The 15,535-nt window shown below is 44.3% G+C and overlaps 1 protein-coding gene across 3 annotated transcripts; it reads right to left on the bottom strand.

Moving 5' to 3' along the window:
• Window positions 1–2,861: 2,861 nt before the first annotated feature.
• On the bottom strand, window positions 2,862–13,768 carry LOC109678998 (uncharacterized). Of its 3 annotated transcripts, none has more exons than XM_020154347.2 (4): window positions 13,518–13,768; window positions 8,524–8,690; window positions 6,035–6,161; window positions 2,862–4,824 (listed from the first exon to the last, which is right to left on the bottom strand). In XM_020154347.2, exons 2-4 carry the CDS (start codon window positions 8,671–8,673, stop codon window positions 3,299–3,301), a joined length of 1,803 nt encoding a protein of 600 aa, XP_020009936.1. In that variant the 5' UTR covers window positions 8,674–8,690; window positions 13,518–13,768; the 3' UTR covers window positions 2,862–3,298. The 3 variants fall into 3 exon arrangements, with proteins under 3 accessions (XP_020009936.1, XP_073914560.1, XP_073914559.1); XM_074058459.1 differs by lacking the exon at window positions 13,518–13,768 and adding an exon at window positions 7,928–8,035 and having other exon boundaries at window positions 8,524–8,655; XM_074058458.1 differs by lacking the exon at window positions 8,524–8,690 and having other exon boundaries at window positions 13,518–13,767.
• Window positions 13,769–15,535: the final 1,767 nt, after the last annotated feature.

Consider the following 15,535-nt stretch of genomic DNA (forward strand, 5'->3'; position numbering starts at 1 on the left):
ACACTGAGTTTGGATGCAGGGCTCTGAGTTTAGATGATATCTGTCTGTCCATGTTCCAGTGCAGAACAACACAGTGATCAGTGCAACCATCAGTTGGGAGTGGCATTAGGGGTGGAGGAACCTCCCCCAACTTCATTAGCAGCTTAAGAAATCAGGACTCCATGGGCTGGAGACCTATCTCAAGAAAGCCTGCCTTGCAGCATGAAGCCCACAGTTCAATGTCCCAATACCTGGGTGGGTGGGGGGGAGAGGGTGCTTAGGTCAGTAGTCAAGCACTGAGTGCAGAAAGATGTACTTATGTCCCCCAGACACCTGGACACAAAGAATATTGTGGCTCAATCAGAAGCTGCAAATCAGGTTCTACCACTCAGATGGGCTGAGGGAGGTTTCGCAGAAAAACGAGGCACTTACCTGATCCAAGTTGCTGCTTGTTGATTAGCACCTGGGCAAGGTCATCACAACAGATGTTCCTCCAAGAAGCCACTGAGTGCTGGGGACAACCCAACCCTGCCACAGCTTTGCCCTCACACTGCATGTCCTTGATCCTGATTGCATGGTTTTCCAGTAACCATAGCAGCACAGAGTCCAGTTCAAGACACAATGAGCACTGCAAGAATGAGGCCGGAAGTCCCACCCCAGTCAGATGATGCTAACCCAGAAATGGCTGTTCTGATAGCTCATCGGTTCAGCCTCTTTCAGTTGAAGACCATGCATTCTGGGAAAGGTAGTTCAAACAGTTCAATGGCAGATACTAGATGTACTTTAGACCAGCATCACCTTGAACCTACCTGTGGTGGGACACAGGAAAATGGCACCCTTACCTTTCACCCATGGCGTCACGTGTTAGCTGACACCTCTTCATTTCTAAATCCCTGCTTATGTGATTTCTTTAAGACTGCAAGGTTTTACACCTTGCATCCCACTGTGTACACAGAGGTCTGCCAGGGATGCCTCTGCGGGAGGCCAGAGGGTTGGTGCCCAGAGCTGCAGCTCCTGGAGGTCTCAAGCAGGCCTGGGTCTGCAGAAGGGACTGACTCTCAGCGAGCTGGGTCCTCCTCATCTCTGAAGCCCAAGGCAGGACAGACCACCCTGCAGGAAGCCTGCGTTTAACTCCTGAGATAGGCACTTGGCCTTGGCACAGAAGATGGAGACAGCTTTAGGGAATCAATGCTCAGTCTCTGTATGTATACAGTCTCACAGTTCCCTGCCATCTGCTCCAAGATGCCACACTCTTTCCAAGGGAATCTAATACTGCTAACCTCCCTGATCCTTCACGGCTCTGACTTTTCCCTTCCTCACTGTCCTCTTAGAGGTGCCATCTGGATCACACGTGGGTTTCCAAAAGTAAGTGCTTCTGTCTATTATTCCATTCAAACTACCAGTCTGGGGGCCAGAAGATTCTCAGTCTCCTCAAAGGAAGAATTCAATATATTTGCATAGGTTCTCTTGTTATTGGTTTTTAAGTTCATTCCATTATAGGCTGATAAGAATCAGAATTTATTTTAATTTTGTTTTTGTTAAATATTGCTTTAGGGTCTAACATATGATCTGCTTTGGAGGAGGCTGCTGGGAAGAATGGGTAATCTGCAGCTGCCTAATTGACTATCTTGTGGGTGTCTGTTAAATTCTTTTGATCAATGGAGAACTCTAAATCTGAAATTTCCAATTTGATTTGTTTCTTTTTATGATCAATGTAATGAAAAGCATGATACTGAAGTCAGACATTATTATTCTACCTGCTATTATCTGTTCCTTTATGCCCAGTAGCATTTATTTTAGGAAGTTGGATGCATCAACTTTTGGTACAGATTTACTTACAATTGTTACATATTCTTTATGAAATTTTCCCTTTAGTAATATATGTGACCCACAGTGCCCCCTTGTACAATTTGGGCATGAAGTCTACACTGTCAGATATGAAGAAATCAAGTAGGGGTAGCTTTACATGCTCTTCATAAAGGAGTTCACAACATATTTTCAGTTTGTACCTGACAAGGTTCATGGTGAAACATCTTAATACTCATTTACTTTGCATTAGATGTCAGCTTAGAACCTATTTAGAAAGTTTGTCCATCTCTGCAGATACTATTCCACCTCTGCCCATACAATAACACAATGAAGTCATTATTTTATTATTTATATCACATAGCTAAGGAAACTGGGTCCTAACAGGTGAAATGTCACATGTTCCAAAGTAATAAGTGTGAACTGTAAGGATATTAACATGCTCTCAAATCCAGGTTCAATTCCTGTACCACACTGCCAGAGAGCATTTCATGCTAGCTCTATAAAAAGTATTTGCAGTGTTCATCAATCCCACGTTAAGTACACCATTTGCATTCTCATGCTTGGTAATATTAAGTTACTTCCATAATGTCCTCCTAAGGCCCATGTGCACATGGCTTGGTCTGCAGAGTTGTACTATTATTAGTTGGTGGAGTTATGAACCATAGACTATAAAGATCTTTCTATAATCTTGAGAAATGATGTTTTTCAGATTGCTTGGGATTATGTGACATCTGATGTAAAACATAATGCCTAAATTCATACTACTCAGACACAATAAACCCTGGCCTAAAAAGTGACCACTTCTCAGATGACCTATAACCTCATAAAGTATGAAAGCTTCCAGGTCACAAATTAGGAGAGAAAAGGTCCTTTTCTTTTAGGGGTGGTCTTTGACCATCATCCACATTATCCAAAACCTTTATCAGAAACTACCATCAGCCATTACACACTGCCTACTGAGGTAAAAATATTTGAGGGTTCCAAACAACTGTTCATCACCTCACATACATAGAGATGATTTCTATGTAATATGACCTAATTCAGTTAACAGAACAGCCAAAATTAAAGGTAGATGCAAAAAATAGTGCCTTTATTACTGCACCCTAGCAATCTCAGGCAGTTACCAATTAGAGACTTGATGGTAAAAATACCAACTACAAGTATTATAAGACACCAAAATTGTCCAAGAAGCTAAGCCCTCCTTGTAAGCCTCTAGTTAATCAGAACTGAGTACATTTGGTCATACAGATATTGTAACATAGCAAGATGACACATCAAACCAAATAAAGTTGCTCAAAGGATTTGCAACAGAAGAAACACACATATCTTCCTTACCTAAGCATGTCATGGTAGTTTTTTGTTATGTTTTGTTTTTTCCCCTGAAGTTCATGGTGGTAGAAGTAAATGGCATCTCTAAAATAGTGCAGAAATGATTTCCTTCTGGCCAAGGCCTTGAAGAGTCCAGAACATGAAGAACAACTCTTGTAATGCTCACCAAATGTACAAACTCCTAAGGCCTTTCTGCAGTGTGGCCTCTCTGGTGTACAGTAAGGGCATATCTTAGCTTAAAGGATTGCCCACATTCTCTACACTCATATGGCCTTTCTCCAGTGTGGCCCCTCTGGTGTATAATAAGGGACTTTCTATGTTTAAATGATTTCCCACATTCTCTACACTCATAAGGCTTTTCTCCAGTGTGGCCTCGCTGGTGTACAATAAGGTCATTTTTTCTCTTAAAGGATTTCCCACATTCTTCACACTCATAGGGTCTTTCTTCAGTGTGGATTTTCTGGTGATCAGTAACACAATGAGCAGATCTAAAGGATTTCCCACATTCTCTACACACATATGGCCTTTCTCCAGTGTGAATTCGGTGGTGTATCATAAGGCAACTTCTTCTGTTATAGGACTTTCCACATTCTGTACACTCATAAGGCCTTTTGTCAGTGTGAAATTTCTTATGTTCTTTAAGTGTATCACTTTGTATACAGAATATTCCACGTTCTGTATACTCATAAGGCCTTTGTTCCATGTGGAGTCCCTGGTGTAGAGTAAGGGCATATTTTCGCTTAAAGGATTTCCCACATTCTCTACACTCATAAGGTCTTTCTCCTGTGTGGACTCCCTGGTGTACAGCAAGGGCACCTTTTCGTTTAAAGCATTTCCCACATTCTCTACACTCATAAGGCCTTTCTTCAGTATGGACTCCTTGATGAACAGTAAGGCCATTTTTTTGCTTAAAGCATTTCCCACATTCTCTACACTCATATGGCCTTTCTCCAGTGTGGTCTCTCAGATGAACAATAAAGGAATTTCTATGTATAAAGGATTTTCCACATTCTCTACACTCATAAGGCCTTTCTCCAGTGTGGACTCTCTTGTGTAAAATAATGGACTTTCTATGTTTAAAAGATTTCCCACATTCTCTACACTCATAAGGCCTTTCTCCACTCTGGACTCTCCGGTGTTGATCAAGTGAGCACTCATCATGGAAATTTTTGTCCCAATTCCTGTACTCATAAAAATTTTTTCTATTGTGGACTCTCAGGTTATAAAACATGGTATTTTTATGGCTGGAAGCTTTGCTGCAGTTTACCAACTTGTAATAACTTTTGCCATGTTGAAATGTGTCCTCAAACCCAACACTGCTTTGTCTCTCACCATTAGGAATGACGTGGGGCAGCAGAAGGTCAAAAAAAACTGGGAAATCCTTCCAAAGGTCATCACAATTCAACCATTTCCCTGACACAAGTAATTCACAGTTCTTCTCAAATGAAGTCCCATCCATGTCCCTCTTCAAGGGGGTCTCTATAGTGTACTGCTTGTGGGGAAGACATGCACGTGAACTAGTCATGTACAGTTTTTGCACAAATGGAGCAGTCAGGTGCAAAATGCCTTTCAGGAAAAGGCCGCAGATGTCACACGGGTGATTCTTCAGGTTGGATGGACTTGCCTTTGGAGTCATCAAGTGTGACACCTCTTCCAAACAAACACTGTGCATCGATGCCTCCTTATCACTTACTCTATGTCGACATCCTAAAAATCAGAGAAATGATGATGAAACATACAGGTTGGAGCAGAGGCAAGCCATTAGATTGGAAATATCCAAAACATTATTAAATTTTTTGGGTGTGCTGGGGATGAACACAAGACTGCATGTGGGAGGGATGCACTGTATCTTCAATGTACACACCCACACAGTAAGAATCATTTCAGGATGTGGAAGCAGGGCTCAAACTGAAGAAGGGGTTCCTTCACACAACTAGGCCTCTTAAGATCCAGTAGAATTTTGTAAACATTACCAGAAACATGAGAGGAAGATGAGCTAGAGGACAGGCAGGAGTGGCAAACAGCCTCAGGCACTGCCATTCATGGTACTATTATCTATGAAACCTACTAAATTCACCACACAGTCTTATTCAGTAAAAACTTGCCAGTATGTGAGAAGTGCATGCTGTATTAAAGACTGCTTGAGTCAATGTCAGGCAAAACAACTCCACTGTATTTGGGTAGTATTTAAGAATATAATCACATCTCAAAATGGTCACTGTTGTGGAACAGTGCTAGTACACAGTGCATTGCAGGAAGTACACTAAAACCATAAGACAGTTTCCTCATCTAATAGGAAAACAGCCCAGATGTCATGATCTCCACCAGGTGCCCCTCAATTGCACTGAGCATTTCTGAGATCATCTTTCCATGTCCATCTGATTGATGTACCAAGCATGCTTTTTCTAGCACCGTGCTTATACACTTTAGGACAAGAACACTACCAACTCCATAGAGGCAGGGCTGGTGAGCTACCAGGAAAGGCCCTAGGCATCTCAGCACACAAGAAACCAGAGGAGAGAAAAACACTATTACAAACAAGACTGGAAGGAGTTCTGGCAGAATAGCCCATGGGTCATGTGGACACTGATCGTGATGATACCTGGTGATTCTCAAGACAGAGACAGTAATGAAATGTCAGGATGAAGGGAGAAGAACAAGGTGCAGGGACCCCAAGAGTCATCCAGTCAGGGAGCAGGTGACCAAGACGACACCTATGAAGCTGAGTGACAGACATCTTCCTCCCAAATCTGTACTTGTACTCATTACAACAACAGTTGTTAGAGCAGCTCAGAGAAGTGCACCACATACCCATGAAAATAGTGGAATGTTAACCAAGACCAGCAGCTAGCAGTGAAGAGGCAAAGTTGGTTTTGGGAAAAAGAAGATGAGGAAAGACCACAGTGTGGCAACTTACCTATGGAGGTTATAAGTGCAAAGTTCTCCAGCATCACATGGATGTACAGGTGCCACTGAGCTGCACTAAGGAACTCCCATTCCTCCTGGGAAAAGGAAATGCTCACATCCTCAAAGGTTGCAGAGCCCTGGCATGGTTAGAACAGAACATCTATGATCAGTTTCTATCCTAGGAGTCATTTCAGGTTGAGCCAACCCTTTCCCCTACATCCATCCTCTTTTTACCCTGTGTGCCACCCTCAACACCTCAGAGTCAATATCAGGCACCAAGCTCCTGACATTCAGTCTCTACTCTTTACATCTGATCAGTGTTTTGTCCAACAGCACTAATGCAGGTGAGCAGGGACACACTGTTCAGCATCTGAGACTGGCAGGCAGAACTACATGGACTCATGTCAGATAATTTACAAGTTATCTGCTCAGAGATAACCAAATTTAGGCTCACCTTTCAGTTTCATGCCATGAAGAGCAAGTCCACAGGACCAGTATTTCCCATTCTCCATCCATGTAGACATCACTTGTCGAACCACACTTTTCTCACACACACACACACACACACACACACACACACACTCCCACAACTATTTCCACGATCTATGACCATAACAGAGATACTTTTCTGCCTTCCCCTATTCACCTCACCATATGGTATCCTCAGTGTGTTTTGCACAAATAGCACAGTTTTGCCCAGTGACAGAGGCAACCCCCACACTACTCTGAGGGCTTCCTTGTCTATGCTCCTTGTATCAATCTTTGCCACTAATAACTGTCTTTGATTGCCAGACCCCCATACCCCTCACCACTACTGATGTACTTGATGTCTCTCACCAGTCACACATCCTCACCTGCTATCCTCCATTCCAAACCTGTCCCAACCGCCTTACATCATAGGCAACTGGCTCTCCTGGACCCCTAACTTCACAACTTGGACCCCTATGCTTAAAGGGAACATGAAACTTTTCAGACAAGTCAAGGGTTATAACAAAATTCTACCAAGCTTGTACCTGAGCAATGAAAACACTACCTGGTTACAGTGCTAAGTTGCAGCTGTTCTTGTAGGTCTGTGATTTCACCTCATGGACCACATCCTTTGAAAGTACTGGTAACCAGCCAGACCATACTGACTACTAGAACGTGCCCAAGGCCTCTTGTCTCACGTATCTATTTCAGTGATGAGCTCTATTTCACCCAGGTCAAGTACTTGAAGCCACGATCAGACTAACCATTCAAGGCTTGTAAGCATACAATTAACTCATAATTAGGATTCCTGTTCTTATTGGGATCCACAGAAGCACAGATACACCTTAGGGCAAACTTTGATGGCCACCTTTGGCATACCTCCATCAGGAATTTTCTCCTGAGTTTCACACCTGTGTGGACACCTGCGCTTTTCATGTTTCTATTAATACTTCCTTGAAACATTCACACTCTTAAATGGCAAAACTCCAATTATCTTCATATCTCCACTAAAATTTTTCCTATACCCAACTTTCTCTACTCAACTGCTAAAACTTCGGAAAACTTGGATTCATATTTGACATCCATCTTTTTCTTTAACCTCAAAATGAGAAAATCTGGTGTTATCCTAATTTTCTAAAAAGGGCACATTCTGTCCACATAATAATGAAGTAAATCACTACATAAAGCTGTAACCTGAGCTGGAAGTGTGATTCAAATGATAGAGGCAGTTCAAATCCCAGTATCAAAACAAAAAGAGAACTAGTATCCTAAAATGACATGTTTAGTAATCAACTATTTCCTATTCTGGCCCTCTTTTTTCTTATGAGAATCTTTGGGATGGCCATTCTGCTTTTTTGTGTTTGGTCTGTGGTTTCTTGAGGTATTCTCTGTATATAAAACCAACTTCTTTACTCCAGTACACTGGAACACTTACTCCATTTTGCAGACTGACTCCAAAAGTGATAAAATATGTGAAAGTTCTGGGACCTGAGAAGTCCCACTAAACACAAGCCATCCATGAGGTATTGCTGGACACATGTACCTGAAATAAATCCAATTAATACTTTTAAATGAAATCTTTGTAATTCTGTGCATGACACCACAAAGTCCAAATTAGCCAAGTGATTTGGGATACACACATAGTTCCCAATTCTTCACCAACCACACTTCTCAAAGTACCATCAAACATTAACTGGACCTTTACAGCAGCCTCACTCTGAACCTTCCTATTACCTCACTCACACCCTACAGTCTTGTCCTTGTTTTAGTCACAGGGAACCTGCTAAGATTTGGGTCTGCCTCTCTTTCCAAAACTCCCAATGCTACCATCATCTCTTCAACAAATGTTTTCTATTGAGTCATTCCAGGCCCATTAGCTACAACCAGGTTTCACTTCCAATACCAAAAATACCCTGTGGGCCAGGACACAGTTCACTCTCATATTCCTGCATTTGCCCATTCTGATATCTATGCCTGGGATAACCTTTCAACCCTCATTCCATGAGTTGCAAGCAATGGAAGCCACTGTACCTTACATAATGTGCCTGGAATTACAACCTTGGACTGAGGGTTTCTTATACTCTCTAGGTCAAGGGCTGAAGAGTGGCAGAAGAGTCCCAGACACAATCCAGAGTCAGCTTCTGAGGGTCTAGAACACCCTCCACTCAGTGCCAACCACATGTTCAAGGGCCACAGCTCTGTGAAGACAAGAACGACTATGTTGAATGACAGGCAGATGACCTATAGGGCCTCCACAGGCTCAAACCACTCAGGAGCCAGGAGGCCTGGATCATGAAGTTATCTAAGCCTCAGTGGTGAATCTTGCCTGCTTTGAGACACTGCACACGAATCAACTTCCCTGTGCTTCAATGTTATCATCTGCGTTCCTGCCTTTTTTATCTGGGAACGGGATTTGGATTTGCCTCTTGCAGTTGTGAGCCTGGCATTCTGAGTAACATAGTGCTAACAGTTCCATGGCAAATACTAGGGGGCGATGTGGGACAGCATCACCTTGAACCTATCTATGATGGGACACAGGGAAATAGTATCCATACTTTTCACCAAAGGCTTCAAGTCAGTGTTACTGACACCTCTTTTAAATCCCTTCTTATGTTATTTCTTGAAGACTACAAGGTTTTACGACCTTGCATCCCACTGTGTATACAGGAGGGCTGCCAGGGACTCCTGCTGGAAGCAGGCTGGTGGGTGCCTAGGGCTGTAGCTCCTGGAGGTCCCAACTGGCCTGGGTCTGCAGAAGGGACTGAATCCTCAGTGAGCTGGGGACTCACCTCTTAAGCCCAAGTCAGGACAGACCACCCTGCACGAAGCTCATGTTTACCTCCCTAGCTGGGAACCTGGCCACTCAGCCAAACCTGGAGACCGTTTTATGGACTCAATTATAAGCCTCTAGGTGTATTCTTGCCCACAGTTCCCTGCCTTCTGCTCCAAGATATCACCATCCTTCTAAGGTAATCTAACACTGCTTCCCTACCCCCATCCTTCATGGCCAACTTTCTCCTTCCTAACAGTCCTCTTGGAGGTTCCCTCTTGGACCACACATAGGACCTCCAAATTCAAGCAAATCTGGTCTTAATTTGCAGAAAGGGTTGTTTCACACAACTGGGACTCTAAAGACCCATTAGAATCCTGTAAACATCACTAATAATCTGACATGAAGTTGAACTAGAGGACAGGGAGGAGTGGCAGAAAGCCTTCAGGCAATGTGACTTCTTGGTACTATGATTCAGGAAAGGCCATGAAAACTCTCACACTCTCCACAGTATGGTATTCAGTAAAAACTTGCCAGTTGATGATCAGAATATGCTGTGTGATAGACTGAGTCTTATCAAGGAAAACAAACTCAAACTACATTTGGGCAATAGTTAGGGTTATGTTCACACCTGAAATCACATTAGGTGTGGGTTACTCTTGGAGAACAGTGCAGAGGGCACAGTGACTTGCAGACAGGACACTAAAGACACAAGATAATTTCCTCATCTGATAGGAAAACAGCCCATGTCAGGTACTCCACCAGGTATTCCTCAATTGGACTGAAAATTTCTGAGATCATCTTTCCATATCTACCTAAGAAAACGATCAGGATTTTTCCAGCATCCCACCTGAAGTTTAGGACAGGTACACAAACCTTTCCCTACAGAGTGGCCTTGCTCCCATCATCTCCATAGGAGAATCTTAGTTTTCTATGGAATCATTGTGCCACACACATGTGCAGCTCCCATGTGAAAAATACCCTGTGGTCAAGGAAACAGTTCATCCTCCTCACTGCATTTGCACATTCTGACATCTGTGCCTGCGATAACCTTTCACACCTCATTCCACTAGTTGCAAGCATGCCAGCCACTGTGCCTTACACAGTGTGACTGGAATTGCAACTTTGGATTCAGGGTTTTTCAGAATAGCTAGGCTCAAGGGCTGAAGAGTGGCAGACGAGTCCCAGACATAATCCAGAGACAGTATGTGAGGTCAGGGTAGTGCAGAACTAGAACATCCTCCACTCAGTGTCAAACACATGTTTAGGGGCACAAGTTTTTGTACAGACAAGGTAGTCTTTGATGCATGACAGGGAGATAACCAAAAGGACCACCATAGACTCATTCCACCCTGGAGCCAGGAGGCCTGGATCATAGAATTATCTGAGCCTCAGTCCTAAGTACTGACTCTGTAATGCATTAGGACATTGCACAGGAGTCAACTTCCCTGTACCTCAGTGTCATCATCTGCCTTCTTTTACATGGAAGCAGCTTTTGAAAAACTTTGAAAATCCTAATAGAGACAAGGTACCTCTTCTGTTCACAACACACCATTGCTCCTGGCATACTGAGAACAAAGGTAAAATGCCTCAACTCACCAGCAAGTTCCCAACACCCTCAACAGGACTTAAACACAGTGGTCCCTCTACTAGGAACACTCTCCGGCACCTCAAAAAAACTTGGGTTTAAATTGATGTCCTCATGCACAAGGTCTTCACCATTAGCAACACAGGACTTAAAATATGGTGACATTGGCAGGTACCTCACCAGACCCTACAGTCAGGTGCAATGATATTGTAGGTTCTTGAGTATGTGACCAAATCCCAAGCCAGATCCCTCAGCATGGTAGCTGGCAAAAGACTCTACAGGTAGACTAGGGCACTCTATCACTGCTGTGTTGTACAGCCTCTCTGGTGGGAACATGTCCTATGTCACTTCTTGGTGGACAAAGTAGGTACAAAAATCTGTTTAACAGACTGACCCCAAACTGCTCAAATATGTAAAAGTAGAGTGCCATCAAAGGGCTAACCTAGAACAAGCTGTCCAAACACATCACCAGGGGCCCATACCTTATGGGCAGAAATCTGACCTGCAGTGTCCTTGTCTGAGTGTCTGAGTATATGTCGACAGGAATCAAGGGTCAGGGGAAATCATATTGTGACCTTCAGGTGCTACAGCAGGTTTCTGGGATGTTTCATCTACAGTTGCTCACACAAAAGTTTAGACATTCATCATTCATGCTAAGCTAGATCAGATATGCCAGGAAACAGAAAACATGATTTCAGCTGCTCCTAAATGCCACTGATTCAAAACGACATACCATACATAGGTTCACTCACACAGTCTGTGTGCCTCCTATGTGGAAAGCAAATGAACACTATATACTCATCTTCATGTACTGTTGACTGAAGAGCTGTAGTGACACTGTGGTACTTCATAGGGTTGATTAGGAACAGGAGGAATGACCCAAGGCCAGGTGGAGATACTGCCCTTTAGACTGGTCCTGAGGGTGTCACATTTGGCTAGTTTGAAGGCTACAATAGGCCTACAGGAACCAAATCATACAGGCAGCTACACTCTCCAACTGAGATTTCTCCATCAGCAGACAAGGTTTTCATGAAGACTGTGTAGAAAGTTAAAAGAGTTCAGGCCTGCTCATGAGTAACCACTATCTCATAGTTATGGATCAGGGAGAAGTTAGCAGACCAACATTCTGGTTGTGGAAAGGCAGTACTGCCTCTAGTAGAGAGTTTAATCTATGTTCACCTTCTGTACCAAGATTGAAAGTTCACTGCCTCACTCATCCATCTGCTGCTCTCCCTCATCCCAAACTCTCTACCTCACAGGGGATAACAGACTCGAATGCCTCCTGTGCTTGCTGTCAGCTAATGGTAGCACTAATCTCTGTGTTTATGCACACCAGCAAGGAGATGAACAGACATCTAAAGTCAAAACCTGGTATCTAAACTCAGAGGTATCTCACAAAGCCAATCCTGGGGAACACAGACCACATCTGCAATAGAGTCCAATGGTACCTCACCCTTCATTAGTATACTGAATACCAGGACCCTAGTGGCATCATTCCACAGGACTCCTCCACATTTTTGTAAGTCCTTGTATCACTCTCTCACAACACCCCAAATCTGTAGGTACTTTCACCCACTGCCCACTTCCTAGGACCATCCCACATCTTCTTGCATGTAACTTAACATCAGGCATCCAGACTACAAAGAAAATAGAAATATGATCTAAAACGACCACAGCACACTGCCACAAGCAGCCTGCCAACCTGGTTTAGATGCCTTGCTGCCTGACACTGTTCTAACTTGAACCTCAGCCTCCAAGAACCACCTATGGATCTGAAACATCCTTGGCCCTATTCCACTTATGGCACTGTTCATGTCTGCTCTCTAGTCACAGACTTTCTCCCTCCAATAATTCTCATTCTGCAACTAGCCTGAGTGGTCTTCTTCAGACCCATTCAAAGTAGCTCATGACCAACTTTCCCTAAACAAATATATCCACCTCTTGAAAAAAAACAAAAACAAAAACAGATACACCAAGGCTCACCACAAAATTGGTGAGTCTAAAGACCAGCAAAAAAGCAAAAAATGTTGGCTTCAGCATCACCTTGCTCAGTTATACCCAGACATCAGCATCTACACGTGTGCATCACCCATGGCACCATGACCACCACCTTAGCAAACCGTCCTGTCCCCACACGCTTCAGTGTTCACATCTGCACACCATGTTTACGGTACCCATCACCCACATCCGGGGGTCCTAGCTTGACCCTCAATTCACCTCCCTTTCCTCAGCATTATGAGACTCCGCTGAGTTTGGATGCCAGACTCCGAGTTTAGATGATGTCCATCTTCTGCTGAAGAACAACACCGGGATCAGTGCTCCCATCATGGGGAGTGGCATTAGGGGTGGAGGAGCCTCCCCAACCTCATTTAGCAGCTTAAGAAATCTGGACGCCGCGGGTTGAAGGCCTGACTCAAGTGGTAGAGACCCTGCCTTGAAAGCGAGAAGCCCTGAGTTCAAACCCCAAGAACCTCAAAAAAAAAAAAATTGGGTGTAGGTCAGTGGTAGAGCATTTGAGTGCAGAGACGCCCGCACTACCTCACCATGTAACCTGAACACAAAGACTGGAGTATAGTGGCTCAATCAAGAGCCCAAAACCGTGACCTATCACTCGGGGTGGGGGAGGGGGGGAGCGAGGAAGGTTTGACGGAAACAAGTGGCATTTACCTGATCCAGGTTCTTCCCCGCAGAGGCCGCCATGCTGTTCAGAGGCTATGGGAGTAACAGGGCAAGGCCGTCACTACAAATGTCCCTGGAGAAGCCGCGGTGCACTGTGGACAACCCAGTCCCGCCACGTCCTTTCCAATCGTATATTCTTGATCCTGATCCCAAGTTCTTCCAGTTAGAAAAGTGGCACAGCGCCAAGACCAGACACAAAGACACTAAAGAATGAGGCAGGAAGTCCCACCCCAATCGGAAGCTGCAGACCTGCTAAAAGGCTCTATTCTAAATGTTCATTGGCTAAGCGTCTTTCTGTTCTGTATGGCGCATTCTGGGTAACGTAGTTCTAATAGTTACATGACCAGGCACAGACCAAGTTGCCCAGCAACCCTTGGAACAAAAGAGGCCGCCGGTGGATTACTGGGAAATGGCGTCCTCAGCTTTCTCCCATAGCTTCATGTCAACCTTGACTGATACCTGTTCTTTTCTAAATCCCTCCTTACTTGGTCTCTAGGAGGACTCCAACCTTATTCAACCCTGCAGTCCACTGGGTCCACAGGAGAAGGGCTGCCAGGGACACCTCTGCGGGAGGCAGGCTGATTGGCTCCCAAGAGTAGTAGCCCCTGGAGGTCCCAATCAGGCCTGCGTCTGCGGAACCGATTGAACCCTGAGCCAGTCCTGGGACTGAGCTTCTGAAGCCCAAGGCTGGGCAGAGCATCAGGAAGGAAGACTGTGTTTACGTTCTGATCTGGGCTTTAGGGCTCTTGCGCAAAGCTGGAGACAGCACTAGAAACTCAACTCAGACCCACAATTCTCTGCCTTCAAGCTCCAAGATACCACAATCCTTCCGAGATAATGTGACACTGTTCCCCTCATACATTCTTCATGGTCCTGACTTTTCCCTTCCTCAATGTCCTCTCAGAGGTGCCATCTTGCATCGCACATGGCTCCTAAACTTCTAGCACATCTCTTTGTTACTCCATTCAAAGATTCTTGGTCTTTTTTGTTTTTTTTTCTTTGACGGCACTGGGGTTTGAACTTACAGGGCCTCATGCTTGCTAGGCAGGCACTCTTACTGCTTGAGCCACTCCGCCAGCCCTTCTTGGTCTCTTCAGAGAAATAATTCAAGGACTAAGAGAGAGGAAACTTAAGCAGAAGATGGTTTATTATTACAAAGCAAAGGGAAAGTACAGTTCAGATGAGAGGACCTGCGGGCTCAGGAAACACTGTTTTGTGGGTTTATGTAAGAGGTGCTTAAACTCTGGCTGAAAGCACTGACTCTTTATTTCGGCCCACAAATTAACTAAACAGGAAAAGCTTGGCATCCCTGCCTCCATTTTCTATTTCTCTTTGTTCTAAGCCATTCTCTTTTTAGTCACTTTCAGAAAGGAGAGAACTGATAACATTTTTACAAGGGACTAAAACTTCCCATAAGGAACAGCAGAGACTTGGAGGACAGACCACCCCTCCAAATGAGGACAATTACCTGTAATGACCATGCTGCACCCTGGAGCAGGTGTAATCACCTCATGAAAAGCAGATTCCTCACCTCGGGTGATGACAGGATACCATCTTCTAACCCCAATTTTTTGTACAGTTAAACCTATAACTCATGTGTGTGTCCTGAAAATGGCTGAAGATGAGCTTAGTACTTACTGTGCCTCTTCCCACAGCATATCCTAAGCCATGTGATAAATCTTCCTCTGCCTTCACCATGCCCCTATATTTGGCATTTAGAGGGAGGTAACTGGACCTGGCATATGGAATCTCAGGAATTTGGGCGTTGGGTCCAAAACTCTGGTTTCATTAAGACATCAAGTTTTCATTGGGTTCTGTTTTTGTGCAGTTGGTCAATCTGGGAAACCTGCATTATCACCATGAAACAGGGTTTCCCATCATCAACTACTCCTGAAACATGGTCAGGAACCCCCTCTACCTGGAAGAGTCTTACGGTCAGCGTGAGCAGGCCCCTTGACCTGACTGGGAGCAACTGGGGATTGAGAAAAAAGACACAAAGACAGACA

The sequence above is a fragment of the Castor canadensis genome, chromosome 16 (genome assembly GCF_047511655.1).
Source record: "Castor canadensis chromosome 16, mCasCan1.hap1v2, whole genome shotgun sequence".
NCBI lineage: Eukaryota > Metazoa > Chordata > Mammalia > Rodentia > Castoridae > Castor > Castor canadensis.

What these genes read in the sequence shown, in the direction of transcription:
- LOC109678998 (XM_020154347.2), bottom strand. Translation starts at nt 8,673, where the DNA reads ATGTGGTTGGCACTGAGTGGAGGGTGTTCTAGACCCTCAGAAGCTGAC. An exon ending in TTCCAGGCACATTATGTAAG is followed by an intron (nt 6,162 to 8,523) that starts GTACAGTGGCTT and finishes TAACCATGCCAG; the next exon opens with GGCTCTGCAACCTTTGAGGA. An exon ending in TGCACTTATAACCTCCATAG is followed by an intron (nt 4,825 to 6,034) that starts GTAAGTTGCCAC and finishes TCTGATTTTTAG; the next exon opens with GATGTCGACATAGAGTAAGT.